Source organism: Typopeltis vanoorti, chromosome 6, assembly GCF_054136105.1.
Source record: "Typopeltis vanoorti isolate ZY-2024b chromosome 6, IOZ_Tvanoo_1.0, whole genome shotgun sequence".
Classification (NCBI taxonomy): domain Eukaryota; kingdom Metazoa; phylum Arthropoda; class Arachnida; order Uropygi; family Thelyphonidae; genus Typopeltis; species Typopeltis vanoorti.
In genome coordinates, this window is record NC_143554.1 from 33612493 (window position 1) to 33632451 (window position 19959).

General features: G+C 34.7%; 2 protein-coding genes across 8 annotated transcripts in view; one reads left to right on the forward strand and one right to left on the reverse strand.

Annotated features, from left to right (window-relative positions):
* The window catches only part of LOC150105369 (transforming growth factor-beta-induced protein ig-h3-like), a 243775-nt gene extending 234984 nt beyond the window's left edge, over nt 1–8791 (forward strand). For all 5 annotated transcript variants that reach the window (XR_016548445.1, XR_016548442.1, XR_016548443.1 and 2 more), the window contains one exon: nt 8578–8791. The gene's annotated coding sequence lies outside the window, so the exon portion shown is untranslated. The remainder of the gene's footprint in view (nt 1–8577) is intronic.
* A 1891-nt stretch (nt 8792–10682) lies between these two features.
* Nucleotides 10683–19959, reverse strand: part of LOC150105370 (OTU domain-containing protein 3-like) — a 191531-nt gene continuing 182254 nt past the window's right edge. For 2 of the 3 annotated variants that reach the window (XM_090394111.1, XM_090394110.1), the window contains 2 exons: nt 17620–17759; nt 10683–11393 (listed from right to left, as the gene is read on the reverse strand). In XM_090394111.1, the coding sequence (XP_090250237.1) occupies nt 11241–11393; nt 17620–17759 (293 nt within the window). In that variant the 3' untranslated portion in view covers nt 10683–11240. The remainder of the gene's footprint in view (nt 11394–17619; nt 17760–19959) is intronic. The other variant, XM_090394112.1, reaches the window with a different exon arrangement.

Here is a 19959-nt window from a genome sequence, read left to right on the forward strand (position 1 = left end):
CACTAAAAGCTCACTGTCACATTAACATAAACCTAAATGATGTCCACCACTTGCAGTCTTCCAGATTGCAGCTACATCTCTTACTATCCACCTCCAGTGCCTTTGTGAAATCTGACATAGCCTGCCAGAGAATGGCTAATTTAGAATTCTCTGCTTTTGTCTTCCTCTGACTCAAGGTTTCCACGAAACTTGATCATCTGCAATCCAGCTATCCAAATAGTGATCCTGGGCAACTTCAACATCCACAGTTCAAACTGGCTCCCCTACGCCTACACCACTGAACAAGCAGGACGAGAAGCAGATGTCTTTGCTATAAGTAATGACCTAAAATAAATTGTACATCTACCTACTCGAATCCCTGATAACCATCGTCACTCTCAGGATACACCACCACTCTCAGCAATTCACACACTAGAGTGCTCATCCTCCAACCACTCCTGACCTCTCATCCTCCAGTACTACAAAGGTGGCAATTGGGATGACCTCAGAATTTGTACTCCTTTTCTTTATCTGATTGTTTCCACTCATGCGACCCTAATAGCTGCTCTGAACAAGTCACAGAAATTATCCTCACTCGCATGAAGGCCTTTATACCCCCATTCAATCCAAAATCCTCATTCATTTTCTAAATTGTTCAACAGAAAGTGCATCAAAGCAGTTGCAAAAAAACAGCTTACTGCAGGTGACTTGCATCAAGAACTACAGCTTCATATTTGCCCATACCAAAGCAACATTATGTAAAACTGTTTGCACAATTCTTCGCAAGAAAATTTGAAATCCTATGGTTGTGTCATTCCCATATATGAAAAAAAATTGTACATCTACCCACTCGAATCCCTGATAACCCTCTTTACTCTCCAGATCTCTTTTTAACTAGTTCTCCTTCCAGATACACTGTTGAGGTCTTTTCTCTCACAGAATGTCCCTCCTCCAACCACTCCCAATTTCACATCCTCTGGTACTACAAAGCAGCCAATTGGGATGATCTCTACTCCTCCCTTCCTTGTTCTGATTATTGCTTCCATTCATCTGACCCTAACACCTGCTGTGAAGAGTCACAGAAATTACTATCACTGGTATGAAGGCCTTCATCCTCTATTCAACCGAAAATGTGTTAAAAAACAGTAAAATATATTAAGCTTACTGCATGTGGCTTGCATCAAGAACTCCAGCTCCATACTCTACCTATACCAAAGCATGCAACATATGCAAATCAGTCATCAGAAAATCCCAATCCGATTTCATAAAAGAACATTCACCTTCTATCCTAATGGAAGTCATGCCTTCTGCTTGCTTGCTCAGGCCACTAGACGCAACTTCTACACTTCCACCTCTCACAATGATGGCACCACTGTTACTTCGCCCAAAGTTAAAGCTGACCAACTGATATCACTCTTTTCCTCAAATTCCTGCATAGATAATCAAGAAAATTGCCTCCCACTATACTAGAATCCAAGCACTGTATGCCTTCTATAGTTTTTTGACAAAAACTTATCAGAAAACTACTAAATAACTTGGATACTAAAAAGTATTTTGGTCCTGATATCTAGTACTTATCCCAATGCATGGGAGTAATCTCATAATCATTCTAGTCAAAAAAATCTACAAACTACAGACCAACTACCATAACCTCTGTCCTCTCCAAAATAATGGAGAAAGTTATCCATGGCTAACTTCTCCACTACTTATTGGCCCATCATTTAATCAGTGACCACCACTATGGATTCCACCATTCAAGATCCACAGCTGACCTTGTAGCTCACATCACCTACCACTAGACATGTACCATGGAAGGTTTGGAGAAGTTTGTGCTGTTGCCCTTGACACTTCCAAAGCTTTCGACCATGAGTGGCACCAAGGCCTATTAAACAAATTGCCATCCTTGGGTCTGCCACCTGCTGCAATTTGATAGCCAGGTTCCTCTCTGGTCGTTTTCTGTGAGTCATGGTAGATGGCTCCCCCTCTTCAAGGTTCACCACTAACGCTGTGTCCCGAACTTATGGATGTAAGTTCGGGACACAGCGTCCCTTTGCAAAAATTAAAATATTTCACGGTCCCCATCGGAAAAAAAAAATCGTAATACACACATATATTATTATAAGATTTATTGTATTTATATTTAATACAAAACATACACAGGGAATATTACAAAAATCAAATGCAAATATTACATTTTTAGCATCATACATACACATTTGACATGGCACACTTAGTCTCAAAACATTTTAAATTTGTTTTCATTATTTCGTGGCTCCCTCAACAAAACTACCATCCCCCAGTTTGAGAAGTGCTGGCCTAGGCTATGAGACCATTTAAAACTAGCGCTTTAAACATGATCTACATACTGTTCTTCAATGGGACGAGGACAAATTTGTCACATTCAATGCCACCAAAACACACTCTTGTCTATTCTTATGTAAAAGAGATCCCAACTCGCCCCTCTCTCTCTTTCTTGATAATACACAAATTACCAGACAAGATCAGCTCTCTTTCCTTGGACTAATGTTTACCTCCATTCTTTCCTCACATCACATCAATAGTCCCCTCAGCATCCGAGAAACTTGTCATTCTCTTTCATTTAACACTGAGTCCTAGACCTACTGGGACTTAAAGACCCCTGTGCCCTGACCATTTTTAGTTCTATTTAAAAAATTGCTGTGCAGTATTTCTGTGGAATATCCAAATAATTATTTTTTGTCTTTTAATTAGCATCTTTGACAATTAATTGGAACAAAAATTTTAGTTATATATGTGGTAAGGTCGACTCGGAGCTCGCATTTGCAGGGAGATCTGCTTCCTCTTGTTCTGGATCACTGTCTTCCCAATCATCTAATTCAGATCCTTCGTTATCAAGTATTTCCTCAAGCATTTGTTCTAATTCGTGTTCAGTCAAGAACCATTTTGCATCCCTGCTTTGGGCACCACTGGATCCTGGTCTGTCCATGGTGATAGAGAAATTCAAATTGATCTCTCAGGTCACAAGAAGAGAGTCACGAATCCCTTTGTATTTAGATTAGAGCATCCAGAGTTATGACAGCGTGATGTAATATAAACATGAACGTGTAATCGTATGTGACGCAGCCGATGGGCAGGCATTACGATATACTAATATAATATAAATTCCCTTCTTTATTGATAAAAGTCAACCATCCTCATGGACAATGAAGCTTGAAGGTTCAATTTAACTACAGTACAGTCGGATAATGAATTTCAAGCATATATTATTATTTTCAGAATTTTAATATACATCGATAGGACTCAGGGTTAAGAACCTATTTTACACCCAACCAACTCTAGTATATACAAATCTGTCCATGTTTAGAATACTGCTCACGTGTTTAAAATCCTTGATGCTGACCACAGGTGAGCAATTAGGTTCATAGATGATCCCTCTCTTACAGACTCACTTCATCCTCTTTCTCATAGACACAAGATTTCAACACTATCCATTCTACAGGTACTTCCATGGTCACTGCTCCAGTGAATTAGCAACTATCATTCCTTCACTTTCTGTTGCGCCTGTTTATACAAGAGTTGCAGTTTCCCAGCACACCTTTACTGTGTGACTGCAAACACACCAAACCTGTTTTTATTCATCCTCTTTTAATCACCACCTCTGTCCTATGGAACAGCTTTTTTCAATAAGTGTTTCTAAGCAATTATAACCTGTAATTCTTAAAAAAAAAAAAAACTTCTATCTCAGTCTGCACATCACAAACTGCACTGATATCCTTACTATATCTCTTGACCTGTCGTGTGTGGAATTAATATAAGAGTTTGCCAATGAAGACTCCAAAGGTTTGGTTCTTACTTTTAAACTTATTTTTTCTTCAATAATGCGTGTCTAGTCAAGTCTTGCTTATACTATGCTTGTAGGTCTTTCGTTCTGTCATGTATGGGATTAATGTAGAAAGAAGTCTACGGTTTACCTGCGAAAGCTGCTCAAATTTCTTTTTAAAGCTTCCTTATATACTGTTCTTTTTTACTTGATGTTTATTTTTATCCTCCTTAGGACTAAGTTATGGTCACTTTCAATTTAAAATTCTCTGTACACTCTTGTATCCTGAACCAGCATTGTTGATATCACCATCAACAATGACAGTCAATGTGTCTTCTCTCTCTCCACATGAACTTGTGTACATCTTTATGTTGGTATATGGTATCAGTAATGACTAGTGTATGAAGAAAAGACAAAGTATTTTCTTTGAAGTGTTTCTTTATTGCAATAATGGAATAAAACATGAAGCAATGATTATTGAAAATGAGAACCTAAAAGGCTTTAATTCATCCAAGTAACTAAATACAAATAAGGAATATTATTAATCCATCCTTATTTTATAGCTGAATAGATAAAAACTTAGAAAGTTTCAAAAAATACAACTCTGACACAGGACTGTTTTGTTCAAGTTCATCTAGTCTTCGAAGGGAACCGCCAGTGAAACCTGAAAACACAAAAGGTGAATATAGGGCTCCTGGGTAGAGCTTGTGTCTTGAAGTCCAAATCGAAGGCAACTGATGCTCAGAGTTATTCTCACACACTCTGGCCTATTTTTTGAAACTTTCTGAGTTTCGGTACATTCAGCTATGAAATAAGGATAGATTTGTATTCCCTGTTTCTATTATGAAGAGACTATTTATTAAAGGTAGTATTTCTTTTGTACATCAGTGGTTCTGAAACTTTTTTCAAGCTGTGGCACACTTGGCAATGCAAATTTCTGTTGCTGCACATAACTACAACTAATCATGTTAACCTAAACAGCCCATGGGATTAATGACATAATCATTGTTGTATTATTGGTGGTGCTTTAGTTTAGCATTTGCAACAAAAAAAAAATAAAAAAAAACATTACAAATAAATATTTGGCTGGCAAAAGTGCACTGTAATTTGGGTGAAAATATTTTTTAATATCACAATTTGAGAAACACCGGTATATAAGCCTGAAATCCAAAAATCAGCTCCAAGTTCTCTCCCTCCTGCTATTAGCTAAATGTGTAAAGTATACTTCATTGTCATTATTTGCACCTTATACTGAATGAAACAGGCATTACATACTAAAAAAAAACAAAAAAACAGTAACATATTCAATTCCTAGATTATTGCAAATATGACCTTTCTGACCATGTTTCAGAAAGATATCACAGAATTAAATGGAAAGAAGCCAAATTCCTTCTCGGCTTGATATGAAAGAAAGATTAAAGAAGTTTGACACACTATTCTACATCAACTTAATAAAGTTAAGTGATGGGATGACAATCCCAAGAAGTGACTACCCTTATCTGCTTATTCCAATTTTTAGCGATCTTTATTTTATTCTCACTTACCATCATAACAAGGACTGAGTGTATATCACATTCTCTACATAACACAATACAAACCAGTATTCTAGGAATACAACCAATATAAATAATAAAACTTCAGGCTAACTACACAACAGCATTCCAGATGTATTACTAACAGTATAGCTTTGCACCTATCAACAAGAATCTATAATTCGAAAAACAGTGTATGTAAACCACACACGCATTTCGATAGCTCAGTAGTACCAAAACTGCAGAGAGAGAATCTTTTGGAAGAACATCAAATCAACTTTTAGAAGCGGTTTCAGGCATGTTATTTGGAAAAAATTTAGTTCATTTGGAAAGGCTAATAGTCAGCCATGCTTCTGGCATGCAGCACTTGCCATGAACTGTTAACTGATTGTTTTACAAGTAAAGATGATAGAATATTCATTCTAAAATATTTCTTTGTTTACTGATTAGGTGTATAGGTAGTACTGTATCAGAACAAGTATGCCTACCTCTGGATTTGAGTTTAGTGGTAACAGGTTCTTCTAGGTTGGCATATTTTATCCTGACATAAGAAAATGAGTTATGAAGATCTTCATGTGCAACAATCAGAGAAAGGGGTTTAGTAATAGCATCTTGTATAAAACCTATAACTGTTTTTGGCATGCATCTAGACTAACATTATTTTGCCTAATTTTGTGATTAAAATGGCTGGACTGAAATGACCAATTTCAATTCTAATAAACAAATTTCATCAAGCCATGGAAGAATTATCATTTTGAATTTGTTTTGACAATAAAAAAAAATTACAAAAACTTACGTTCACCTAGTAATGGTTTTAAGAATAAAACTACTGCATAGCACCTTATGTTTATTAGGCTTTTATAAGTATTTACATTCCATCCTATCCTAATTTATATATTCACATGTAAACCTACACATTTTACCGTATAGGTATTTGGAACAGAAATCCTACGGAATAGGTTGGTCACTCCTTATTCCTAGAGGTGTTCCCATGTCTGTAGAAGCGTGTGTTCATGGAGCTGGTTTGCCTGTTCTGGGAGACGAAAAACCTGAGTTTCTAGGTGAAAATCCCCTCTACCTCCATATGAGACCGGCTAACTCACCTTACTGACAGGAATCAAACCCAGGTCTCTTCTACCAAACGGCTTCGTCTATATTGCTGAGCTACAGAGGCTTTTACATTCCATATAATCTAAAATTTCAGAGTTAAATTTTGGACTGTCAGTATGAATGTTGTTGTTTAAGATAACTATCATGATGTGTGTGACATTCAAAGAATTGTCAAATGGATCATTTTGTAAATAGCAATTGTGAATAGTAACATTCAGCCAATACTAAATTATTATTAGTCTAGATCAGGGTTCGGCAAACTGCAGCTCGCAAGCCACATGCGGCTCTTTGGGTATGTACATGTGGCTCTGAAGTAAAATTGAAAATGAAAATAAAACTATCATAGTTTCATTTATAAAATTTTTAAAGAATTTTATTCACATAATGGTGATTTCATTTGTTTTATAGGTCTCGCAAAACTTCGTGGCACTAAGATGCACGATGTCAGGGAGGGGATGGTTGAGCACATGGTAGGAAGGGCAGCCAAACAAAGCGACTAAATATTACTTTAAATTTTCCTTATTTGTAAAAATATATTTATGGCTCTCGAATAATTTTTAAATTGTTCTGAGGGACAGGTTTGGCTCTTCCATCTCAAAAGTTTGCTGACCCCTGGTCTAGATCATGATCAACCAAATGAATATTTTGTGTGAATTCTAAATTCGAAATCCCTTGTAAATAAATGATCCAACTGTAGGTTAGGTTCAGTCAGGACTAATGAATCAAACAGGTACTTAAAACATTTTGTGAAGCATCTGAAAACAAGAATATAATTTGCCATGTATAATATACATACACCAATTTGATACTTGAATATACTCTATAAATAATAATTACTTGCAGTATCTCCATCAAGGCTAAAGGAAGTAACTAATATTTTGTACAGCAGTATGCATCTTATATAGGAAGTTTACTTCACATTATGGCCAACATAAAGCAAATTGATATATATATATATATATATTTTATGAAAAATATTGAATGACTAGAACCGAGATTTAATTAAAAAGGTTTTAATATAAACACACTACTAGTTTCGGCCTGTAACAGCCTTCTTCAGGTGACATTATAAAAAAAAAAAAAAAAAAAAAAACAGGCCGAAACTAGTAGTGTGTTTATATTAAAACCTTTTTAATTAAATCTCGGTTCTAGTCATTCAATATTTTTCATAAAACTATGTATGTTAACCGAGTCAATGATCATTCTGTCATATAATATATATATATATATATATATATATATATATATAGCCAGCTACTCTGTACATAAAGTACCTTAGTTGTGAAGCTACTCGATGTGTAAAGTAGATGGGGAAAAACTATGGATAATTATAAATCCAAAAAATATTTATAAAAATACAAACAATTCTCACTATAATAAACTAAGTATGATGCTGTTCACCATAACTATTTCTGTGATTCCTGTAATTTCATATAGAATAGGACTAATTAAACAGGTTTATACTAATTTTTAATTTTATTCTCAATGATTTAGTAATCTTTTAATGATGCTAATGTCATTTATCTTATTTAAATATATATTGTTGGTTTATTGAATCTGTTACATGATTACTGTATATGTTTGCTCCACTGCATATGATAATGACTACGACATAATGGTCAAAACACACAACAGTAAGTTTAGTTTTGTTTCTATTGTGAGGTTTTTGATTTATCTATCACGTGGGCATTTAAAAGATTTTAAAATGATAGTAGCACATGTTATTAACTGAATGATATATGGGTTATATTCTAAGACTTCAAAACAAAATGTTTAGTTCTTGTTTTACGAAGTATGAGTTGATAGCTTAATGACAAAGTCTAAAATCATAGCAGAATGGAATGTACTTATGCAACCAAAAGTATTGATTCCACTAAGAACAGAAGTACTTGATGTATAAGAACCAGTATTAACTTAGGAAAATATCTAAAGGATTTTCTAGATGTTTAGTTACTGTATTTTGTTTCTAAAACTGACTAAGAAATTTTACTCAGTGGCAATAAAGGGTTTGAAATAGGCCTGACCAACTGTTTCTTCATTGTCAGTTAATGAGCACAAAGTTTCTTATAATACCATGAGAATGGAAAATAAATTTTGTTAAATCTATTTAGAATTCTTATTATAATTATAAATGTTCTTTTTTTGCTTATTCAATAGGTGCCATTACCCCAGTTTGACCATCCCTGCTTTAGACTTATAGCAAAGGTAAAAAGTAGCTGACAAAGGATTCAACAAATGTACTGAAGGAAATCTGAAATACTATTGACATATGTGACCCTAAAGGAGATGATTATTGGTCGCCAGGCACAAAAAGAGATTGAAAATAAAAAAAAAATATATCAGTTAAAAGAAGAAACAAGTTTAAATACTATGACAATTCATTTTATTATGATACCCCCCCCCCTCTCAAAAATGCCCAAGAAACATTTTTGTATAGTTCAGTTGGCTGGGAACCTAGATATTTTCTGTTCTCAAATCCACTATAGGAATGGACAGTGATTTTCATTGCTCTCAAGTGAGACTACCAAACTGCTTCTTGATTATCTGAAGTAGCAAGAAAAACTTATTAAGTCTCCAGAGTAGGATTCCCAGATTATATAATTTTTACCCAACCCACCATACTAATATATGATAGGCTTACAACCTTGTGCAGGTGGGATTCATTTAAAAAAACAAAACACTGGAAATACAGGAAAACCTCACATAATGCGAATTCGATATGTGATAATCAGTTAACGATTTTTTTATGTCATGTGAAATTTTTTGTCGCCAATCGAAAGCGAGTGGTGGCACTTGTCAATGTCAATATAGCAGTGCTGCAAGTGGTGGCCAGTGACACTTGGCAGTTGACTCAAAGCTATCATCGCAAGTGCACATGCAAACTCTGTTTAATCTCTTGCTCAATCACTTTTCCTTCATTTTGCTTTAATTTAGATACCTCATCTCATCTCATCTTCCTTATACCCTCTTTTACCTTGCGGTGTCGAGGGTCCATTGATCATCGGACCTCACTCCGTTTACAGGATAAGGTGGTCAGTCTTATGCCCCGGTGTATCCTATGGCCTGTAGTGTTGAGTTCTCAAGGCCAGTTTGCCTGCTTTCCGGGATGAAAAACCCCAGAATAAACTGGGGAAAAAACCCTGCTGTCCACGCCCAAAACTGGCTAACTTGCCTATGGCTTAGGAAGATCCTTCAGCTCCTCACGTCACCGACGGGAATCGAACCTAGGACACTCCTTCCCCAGGCATATGGTTGCAAAGCGCATAGCCACTAGGCTAACCGCGCATACCTATAGGCTCTATTACACCCCTGATATGGAAAAGAGAAAGACTGATAATGAAAGCGACAGTAATAAAAAGAGAAGAAAAGTAATTGCTCTCATGTGAGACTACCAAACTGCTTCTTGATTATCTGAAGTAGCAAGAAAAAGTTATCATTACGACTCCAGAGTAGGATTCCCAGATTATATAATTTTTACCCAACCCACCATACTAATATATGATAGGCTTACAATGTAAACCTATCATATCGTTTTCCTCTGATATGTTACAGGAAAAGCTGAAAAACTTGCTTGATTCTCATTCAGAACCGTTAAGCGAGAAAGATCTCCTTCAAACTAGAAGAACAGCATGCATATGAAGAAGAAGATAAGGAGTGCAAACAAGAAGAGAATGTTACGACAAAAGAACTTGAGCTAATTTTCAATCACATTGAGCATGCTAAGAAAATTTTGTTTCATGCTGATCCTGATATGGAATGATTTCGAAGTCTGCCAAAATCTTGATAAAGCAATTGCATGACAAGATGAAAAAGTCGAGTGCCATTCAAATATCTTTACTTAATTTTTTTTTTTTTAAAGTAGCTCAATCAAATGTTTAGACATTAAATAAAAAATTACGCAATTGATTTTTATTAACATTGATGATTCTAACATAGCTTATAAATTTTTTTTCGAATTTATGCTAACTGACGGATGAATTATAATTGATTATTGTATTCGCTTGGCACGCATTAACTGATGGATTAATTAATCGTGTTGAGCGGGGGTTTTCCTGTATAATCACTGAGTATAGCAAGCCTGAGCAAAAATAAACTTGGAATTACTTTAATTGAAAGCACATTATATAAACACACAAGTGTTAATATAATACATGCATGAATGGAACTTGACCTGATTTCCAAAAGAAATTAATGAAACTTCTTCAAGATATCAATGTTTAAGGACTCCAAACCTCTGAAATTGACAGAAATATTCAGAGAAGAATAGTTTAAATGTATGATTTTATTTATTTTCTTTGACCTAAGACAAGTTGTTCTGCAATACATTCAACTAGAAACTTCCTACACTATTTCAGCAAGATGTGCACATAAACAAATTGGCACTTACCTTAAAAAATAATGTCTTGCTGTTTCTATTTTATATACACACAGTTTAACCTGGTCATGAAAATAACTACAACTATAATAAATTACAATACATAGTGTTATTTATTTTATTTAAACAAAATACTCTTAGTATATAGATAAATATTTATGCGTATGAGTGTGTGTATATATATATATATAATAACGAGTTTTAAATTTTGTCGTAATTAACCAGAGTAGACTTTACACAGCAATCTGGATAAACATTACCAGAAATCAACTCAATACACTAATTATTACAAAGGCTCTTAATGGTGATGCACATCTCTGAGCCTCTCCACAATAGTTTTTTTTTTTTTTTGCTATGTACAAGGACAGCTGTGATAATTAATACTGTACAAAGTTTTAAGCTCTTTTCACAGCTCTTTCAAAATAAGTTAGCTAGCAACATTTTATTATATATTTAAAAAATTTAGATCTTTTGCAAGAATGATTTCTGAACTGTTCTCGCTGTCTGTAGCATCCTCCTTGTTTTTTTGTTTTTTTCTGTCTTCAGTGCTCTTTTTTTGCTCTTGTTTCTTCTGTTCCTTCTTTTTATTGCTCACTATCTGAAAATGTAAGAATGTCACTGTATAATTTAAACACTCCAATAGAAAAAAGTGACTGTTTTTGTTTTGAATAAAAAGTAATTCTCAGAACATGAAATAACAAAGATAGCAGTTATATAGGGACAATATGCAGTTTTTTTTTAATAATTACATTTTTAAATACTTTAACTACCTTTCAACATCACATGCAAACTTTTCTCGTATACAGAGTAAATTTTTCCATTATACTGAATTATTATATTCAGTATTATAAAATACAAGAGGTCATTATTTGAGGATAACCAGGCCACTGAAGCAATTGGATGTTGTGATTTTTGAAGAACGCTCACTTTTTTTTTTTTTTTTTTTTTTTTAAGTGTGGCATGGAGTGAGATCCTGTTAGAAGATGAGTTTTTTGTCTTTCTGGATTTGTGACTCTTTTCTCTGAAACAAGTTTGCTTCAGTATCTTTTATCACCTCTCTGATGAGAATCAACAGTTCGAAACAACTGTCAGGCCAGTGAAACTTTAATCAAAAATCCTTAATAAAAGTTGAATATATAGATGTCTGAGCAGCACTTGTCTTTTGAGTAGCACAAGCTAAGACAACTCTTGATACCATGGGTTCTACTCTGATAAGCTCTCTGGTCTTTTAAAACCTTTCTATATACATATATATTTTATTTGGTTCTTTTTATTTTCACACACGGTAATGTGAAGTATTATTACACGTATTTTTCAATCTTTCTTCATTCTGCAATTTGGCCAACGTACTCTGAATTAAATTTTAAAAATAAATGTTTTGAACAAAAAATTTATCAGTTTTTAATATTAAAGAGTGTATTATTTATAGATTTTAATTTGGTATGCTTTTTTGGCTGAATATTCAGTTATTCGGTAAAGTCATGGTTCAGTGTATCCTATGAACAGGATACTATTATCATAGCATCCTGTTAATCCCTTGAAGGAACATACGAAGAACTTGAATCAATTAAACCAACGATCAAAAGACTGTTGGTTTAATTGATTTTTAACAGATGCTAAGAGAATTAATGATATTTAAGAAAAGATTCATTGTAGTTATAAGATTTTGCTAATTATTACCTATAACCTGATCTGAACTAATATGAAGACATAACTGAATTTGACAAGTTAGTCTGCAGATGAAAACACAGATAGCTAGATAGTACCGCACTTGGTCAATCCTACACTACTGGGGGCCATAAAATCTGAGAACTGATATAAAGAATTTATTTCTATATACAAGTAGGGTGACTTACCTGTGGACAGTGACAATTCAAGTAGTCTTCAAGACTGAAGAAGACAATACAGTAAATAATATCAAATGACATATCAATGATTTATGTCATCGGTTCCCAACCGGTGGTACGCGTAATGGGGATGCGTGCTGAGCCGTTCAGGGGGTACACAAAAAATAGTCAGTAATGGCAGAAAAACCTCATTTCCACTAAGATAGGCAGTGAACAAAAGTGTCAGTATTTAACAACAGCTACAATTTATAGAAATGAGTTTAAAAGGGGTACACAAGTCAGTGGTCTAATTAATATACTGATACTAATGACATGCTAAGTATATGTAAGTAAGGATAATTAACTAATTAGCATATTGTGATATGTATGTGCTGATATTGTTAATTACCTGCCATTTTCAATTACTCTGAATTTTAATTTTAAATAATACTTGATAATATGTTGAGGATTAACAATCTGTTATTGGTGAATATGTTGCCAATGTTTCTTTTAAGGTTACACAATGGTCGGCATTCATAGTTCATAGAGATACAACATGTGTTAGAATAATTACTTTACTTATCACTGAAAACGTCAAATGTTGCTTTCTTAATGATAAATAAAGTAATTATTCTAACACGTGTGTTGTCTCCATAAATTCTTCACTATGAATGTTGCCATCGTTGTTAAATTGGATGACAGTTATTATAAAGGGTGGTATATCAAAGAGTTTAAAATGTTAATCATCATTAATTTTACTGATGATTTGACATCTAATATCAATGTAGTGACTATCAAGGAATAGGTAATACTAATCCATACTAATAGACTTTGAACTGTTTCTCCATGTTGAAAGAATCTTATTAATACTGCCAAAGTAACATGAACAAAACATTAACAAAAAGTCTTGCTGAGAAAAATATAAGACTAACTGAGATGTCACACAATGCAGATTATATTGAAGGCTTGTAAACAGATCGTTAAATCTGGTTTAACAAAATATTTAAATAAGCAATCACACCAACATTATGGCTTGCTCAGATGACAAAACCCTGAGAGGTGAACATGTTGTGAAGGTACCCAAGTATCTTCACATGTTTTTAGCTATTGGCTACAAGTCCCATAAAACAAACGAAGAATTGCATGTCCCCACATAAGATCACCAAAACTATTCCTATCCATTATGTTTGTGGTATGTGAAAAGATAACTGAAGTTCTCTGCAAGTATAATCTCTCTAACACTTTCAAACCACACATTCAATTAGCTACTTTCACCCATTCTTCTTGCACTTCCTGGAGTGTATACAGTTCACTGTGTGTACAGATGGGTCTACTTTGGATAGACTGGTAGATCTGTTAACATCTTCTTGCAGAACAAGAGCTGCATCCATGACCACCTGAATGGCTAGTCAGGACTTGTCGACCATGCTCTGGATATTCCTTGGCACAGAATTAAATAAAAGAAGACAACTGTATTACACAGAAATCACTACAATTTTGCAATGCTATCAGCTATGAAGCACCACCTAACTTCAGTAGGTCTATTAATTTGCCAAAGATTCGAGGGTACTTTGTTTAAGACATTAGTGCTTTTTCAGTTGCAATTTGAAATGTTTCCATAACATTATTATTATTATTATTATTACCCCAAGACCCCATGGAGTCAAAGACTCATCTAGGAGGTCCTTTTGTCATACACACAGTTCATCATACAGCACTTTAAACACACTCAAATTCTCTGCAGACACCAATCAAATCCTCTTAGGCAAGGCATTCCAATCATTCACAACTCTGCATACAAAAAAAAAACCCTGCTTCTCACTCCCCTGCTCACACTCTCTTTATACAGTTTCCAGAGATGACCCCTGATCTCCCACTGCTTTCTGTACAACCTCCCCAACATTGATCCTATAATAACCCCTTACTAACTTGTAGGTCTCTACTCCTCCTATCCACTAGACTCTGTAAATTGCATCTCCTCAATCTTTCCTCATATTCAATATTCCAGAGGTCAGAAATTACCTTGTCACTTGCCTCTGGATCCTTTCCAACATCTCTTTGTCCTTTTAAAACCAGCTGACCAAATCTGGGCACAGCAGTCCATGTGTGGCCTAATCAAAGCCTTATACAATGGAACAAGAAGCTCCCTACTTCTATAAGTCAGTGTCCTCCGCATCATTCCCAGAAATCTTTGTGTTGTCTTCACAGTTTTGGCAATGTAATCCCCTAAATTTCAGATCTTTATCCACTATCACCCCAAGATCTCTTATTTCCTCCACCTGTGACAGTATATATCCCCACCAAGCATAAATTCTGCATCCCATCTTTGTTTCTCAAATTTTAAAACCTTACATTTTGCAACATTGAACTCGCATCCCCAGTCCCGTGCCCACTCACTCAATTTATTCAAGTCTTCTTGTAAGGCCACAACATTTCTACTCTTCATAGTTCGTCGCAACTTTGCATAATCTGCAAACAACTGAATATCTCCATCCAAATCTTTGCCAATATCATTAACATACAAGTTAAACAGCAAATGACCCTAAAACAGACCCCTGAGGTACAGTACTGGTGACTTTCCTTTTCTGGGATATTGCTCCCACATACATAACTTGCTGATACTTGTCAGATAGCCAGTCTCCAAGCCAACGAATGCACTAGTTGAATATTCAACCCCATCCGCTCTAGTTTGACTATCAACTTATCGTGCAGTAATCTATCAAAAGGCTTTGCGAAATCAAGTATATTACTGTGTATCCTTCTGCTCTGTCCAAGGAAGCAGTCACCTTATTGTAATAAGTAAGTAGATTACTAAAAACATGACCTCCCTTTAGCAAATCCATGCTGTCCATCGAAGATAATACCATTGTTGTCAACCCAATTCTGGATCCTAGTTATCACAAGTGTCTCCAACCACTTAACCACAACACCTGACACACACACAGCCTATAATTTGATGCTTAAGTTCTATCACCTCTCTTATGAAGTGGCATAATCTTTCCCTCCTTCCACTCCTTAGGAACTTGCCTTAGTGCAAGACTCATATTAAAAAAATATGCAAAGGCAGATGTCAACACCCTGGCACATTCCTTCAGAATATGTGGTGATATATTATTAAGTCCCACAGCCTTATTAACATCTAGTTTGCTCAACTCCCCCATACACCTCTTGCTCACTTACAGTCAGTCTCTGCTCTCAATCTCTCCATGAAATCACATTTACAAGACCGAAGGACCGTTGTGAACTGCTCATTAACTAGTATATCTTCTGCAACAGCTGTCCTTATACCATTTTCTCCAATCAATGTCATCCTTCCATATTCATTCTTTTTTTTTTTTTTTTTTTTTTTTTACTGGCTACATATCGAAAGAACTCCCTAGGATTCTTTTTGGCTTCATTAGCTAACTGCTATCCTTACTAACCAAGTCACCTGCCTTGCCTGGTCTTTGTAATCCTCATGGAATTGATTATTACCACTTCTCTTATGCTGCCTCCATAATGCCAGTTTTCTCTGTATTGCATGCTTAATCTCTTTATTCATCCATTTCAAACCTACCTTATTTAACCTTCTGACATTATGAATACTTGCCACAATTATAATTTATGCTCTGATGATGCTGATTAGAAAACCAGCAAAAATTATTTAACAAGTTCAAATATTTAATTAGTCTCTTTTTTTGGTGCTGCTTATACAAAGCTCTGTTAAGAATAGTTAAAACATTATGTGATACAACTGAACTGGGATTGCAGAAAGTGTTGGATCTGATGATGGCACCATAAAATTTGTTCATACATGAAGTAACCACTTTGCCACTGATTGGCAAAGTGGTTACTTCATCATCATGCAATCTTAACCTGGAAAGATGCAAATCATGTGGAATTTTCAGTTAAAAAATTTGAGGTATATGTGGAACTACAAACTGAAGAGGCAGCCACAGCAGTATATTTGGAATGAATAAGTTCCATGCTGTGTCAGTAGTGCATTGGAAATGGTCACAAGGTATTTAAAGAAAGCAGTATCAGATTATATACCCAGGATCAGAAGAATAAATCAGGTAGGAGCTAAGTGGAAGCTGTAAAAAAATAAAATGTTGTGGAGGATATACATGAGGAGAAAAGTGATCAGTAGATTTACAAGAGGAGAATTAGCAGGTGGGCCAAAGGAAAATCCCATCAAGTTCTTTCACTATGTGGTGAGTAAAAGGAAGAATGATAATGCAGGAATAACTTAAATGAATGCTAATGGTAGGGAGGTAACAAACACAGAAGAAATAGTTGAATTAGTGAGTGATCACATTGCAAGTGTTATCATCCATGTGGAGATAACATGCATGGCATGAGACATGACAAGGATTGATACAAATATAGAGGTAGATATTAATGTGAATACAGCTATTGGACTGGATTAGAGTTTAGCCTGTATGTTACAGCAAAGTGCAAGAGGAATTGCAGTGTCCCTGTGATAATGAACTCAAACAGCTTATCCTAAGCTGACTGGTCAATTATAGCTATATTATCAAATGCAGTATAAAATATAATAAAGTGGAGAAAAGTGCTTTTTCCTTGTGCAGATGAAAAAGTTTTAATCCATTTTTTTAAACCCATCTTGCTTTAAAATAGCAGGCATAACCAATGTTATGTTATTTTTATGCATGCCATTATGTGTATGATATATCTCAAGGCATCCTATATACTGAAAGGCATATCCTTTAAGAAAAAAAGATCTCCTGATCTCTAATCTGAAGAACAAAATGATAATTGTTAATAAAAGAAAAATCCCTACAGCTAATACAACTTGAGGAATAATCTTAAATGAATGTGCCTGCTATCTGTATATATGCAAAGAGCAAGTTGCATATTTTCACCTACGTTATAACAAAGAATGAGTCATTACATGACCAGAAACAACACAGTCATAATTCATTATTATACAGGTGAAAGTTATGTTAAGTACCATTCTGTTAAGCAAGGCATACCCATACAAAATTATCATTTTACCTGTCTTTCTTGAATGGGAGATTTCTGCTGTTGTGCTTTAGGACGTGCACCGGTATTTTTATCAGATTCAGAAGATCCTGCATTTTGTCCAAATATTCTTGTTCCTGTTCCATTTGGTCCCCATATGCTACGTTGCAGTGCTATTTAAGAAGGATTAATATACTATGATGGACATCTGTAATTAATACATATGTTAAAGCAATCCCTCCCCCTTTCCTCTTATAAACTCGAAAGCAATATGAATTGCAAGATGTAATGACATGGATTATTGTTAAATATTAGCTAATAATAACAATTTATTCCAGATTTATCCGAGAACTGTGTTATGTATTAGTCTATATTAGTTCTTTCAATATGAACCTGCTATATCAGAGATGGCTTACCTGAGCCTCATCAGAAATAATGACAACAAAATACATCACTAGAGTCCTCATTACTGGGGTTTCCTGCTGATAAGAGCCACAGTCAATACCCATGACATCACATATGGCACAATGGGTAAATAAACTAGACCTATGTTGTTTCTGCACATAATGAATTGCTTAAGATTCAACTACTTCAAACTAACCCCCCCCCTTCATAAAATTGGAATAGACGCTACAATGGGAGAGAAAATACTATCAAACATGGAACCAAAGACAACAAAGATCAAAAAGAATTGGGTTGGGTTGTTTTTGAATTATTTGATAATCCCAATGTTTTAACATATATAGCAATGCCATCAATGAGTTTGGTAAACTTAAATCACATATTAACCTACAAGGAAGCAATGTAAATGACTGTAGAAATCATAACTGGACAGATAAACAAATGCATCACAATGCAGTGTGATCTAAGTATATACTTCTGTACATACATAGAAGAAATATACTCTCACCATTATGCACTATAGTAATAATATAAAAGGAATTTATTCATTGAATGATTTTAAAGCAAAAAAGACTATCAATAAAATACTATTTTAACTAGCATGGAGATATAATAATAAATATAAGAAGGAATGGCTTGTTAAATGTTTATTTTAGAATGAGAAGTCTTAAAATGTTTTAATATTTTAATTTCCTTTTAACAATGAAATAAATGAGGGGATTTATTCATTGAGTAATTTTACAGCAAAAAGACTATATCAGTAAAATATTTTTTAACTAGCATGGAGATATAATAAATATAAGAAGAAACTGGAACATGTTAAATGTTTATTTCAGAATGAGAAGTCATGAAATGTTTTAATATTTTAATTTCCTTTTAACAGTGAAAAATTGTAAGAAATGAACACCAATAAACTTCTTATAATAGTTCGTACAAAATGTATCTTTGGATTCATATTTCATGTGTCATAAAAAATGATCGTCTTCTCTAAATCTTATCTACTACACCCTAGATACATAAAAGGGTATTTGGAGTGGTGGTCAAGGTGTTGGAGAAGTTTGTGAGGGCTATGATCCAGAATCAATTACAGCAGGAGATTCTCAATAAAGTGAGGTTGTGTTAGCACTGTGCTTATATATTATGAGATGGTGAGAATTGTATGGCACTTGGCAGGGAGGGGGAATTCATATAGAGTAGTATATCTAGATTTTGCAAAAGCTTCTGTTAAACAACCGCATGACAAGTTTGTATTTAAAGTAAGATGGAGATAAGTTTGGGAGTCAGATATTGCCTGACATTGACAAGATAAGAAGATAATAATGATAATCAATATATACAGTGCTTGGAAAGAAGTCAACAAACACCATAGTATGAGAAACAAACAGTCATGGCACCCACCTTAATAAGATGTAGGTCCTACAGGGCAGACTTTCCACAAGCAATCAACGGGAATTATGGATTATTCTTCCTGTAGGCATGCAATGCAGTCCTGGACTATTGTGAGGCAGACATCCCTTGACCTCACCCAATGCTCCAGTTCATCCCACAAATGTTCAAACAGGGTTGAGAGATCAGGGCTCTAGAGCAGTGCTTCCCAAACTTCTGGATGTCAGGGCTCCCTTTACAAAAATTAAAACATTTCACAGCCCCCCTCGAAAAAAAAATTGTAATAGAGAGATATATTATTATAATATTTATTGTATTTATATTCAATACAAAACATACACAGCGAATATTGCAAAAATCAAATGCATGTATTATTTTTTGCCTCTTACCGTTTGGTTCTGAAGACGATGCGGGCTGTTCTGGTAAAATATGAAATACTGTCATTTTTTTTTTATTTTTTATCAGCCACTTCTCCATCTTACGGTTAAATTTTTTAACGTAGAATAGGTCAAATAATATCACCACTTACCGATACTGGCACACCACAGACTGATAACAGGAAATGAGTGAATATTACCTGAATAA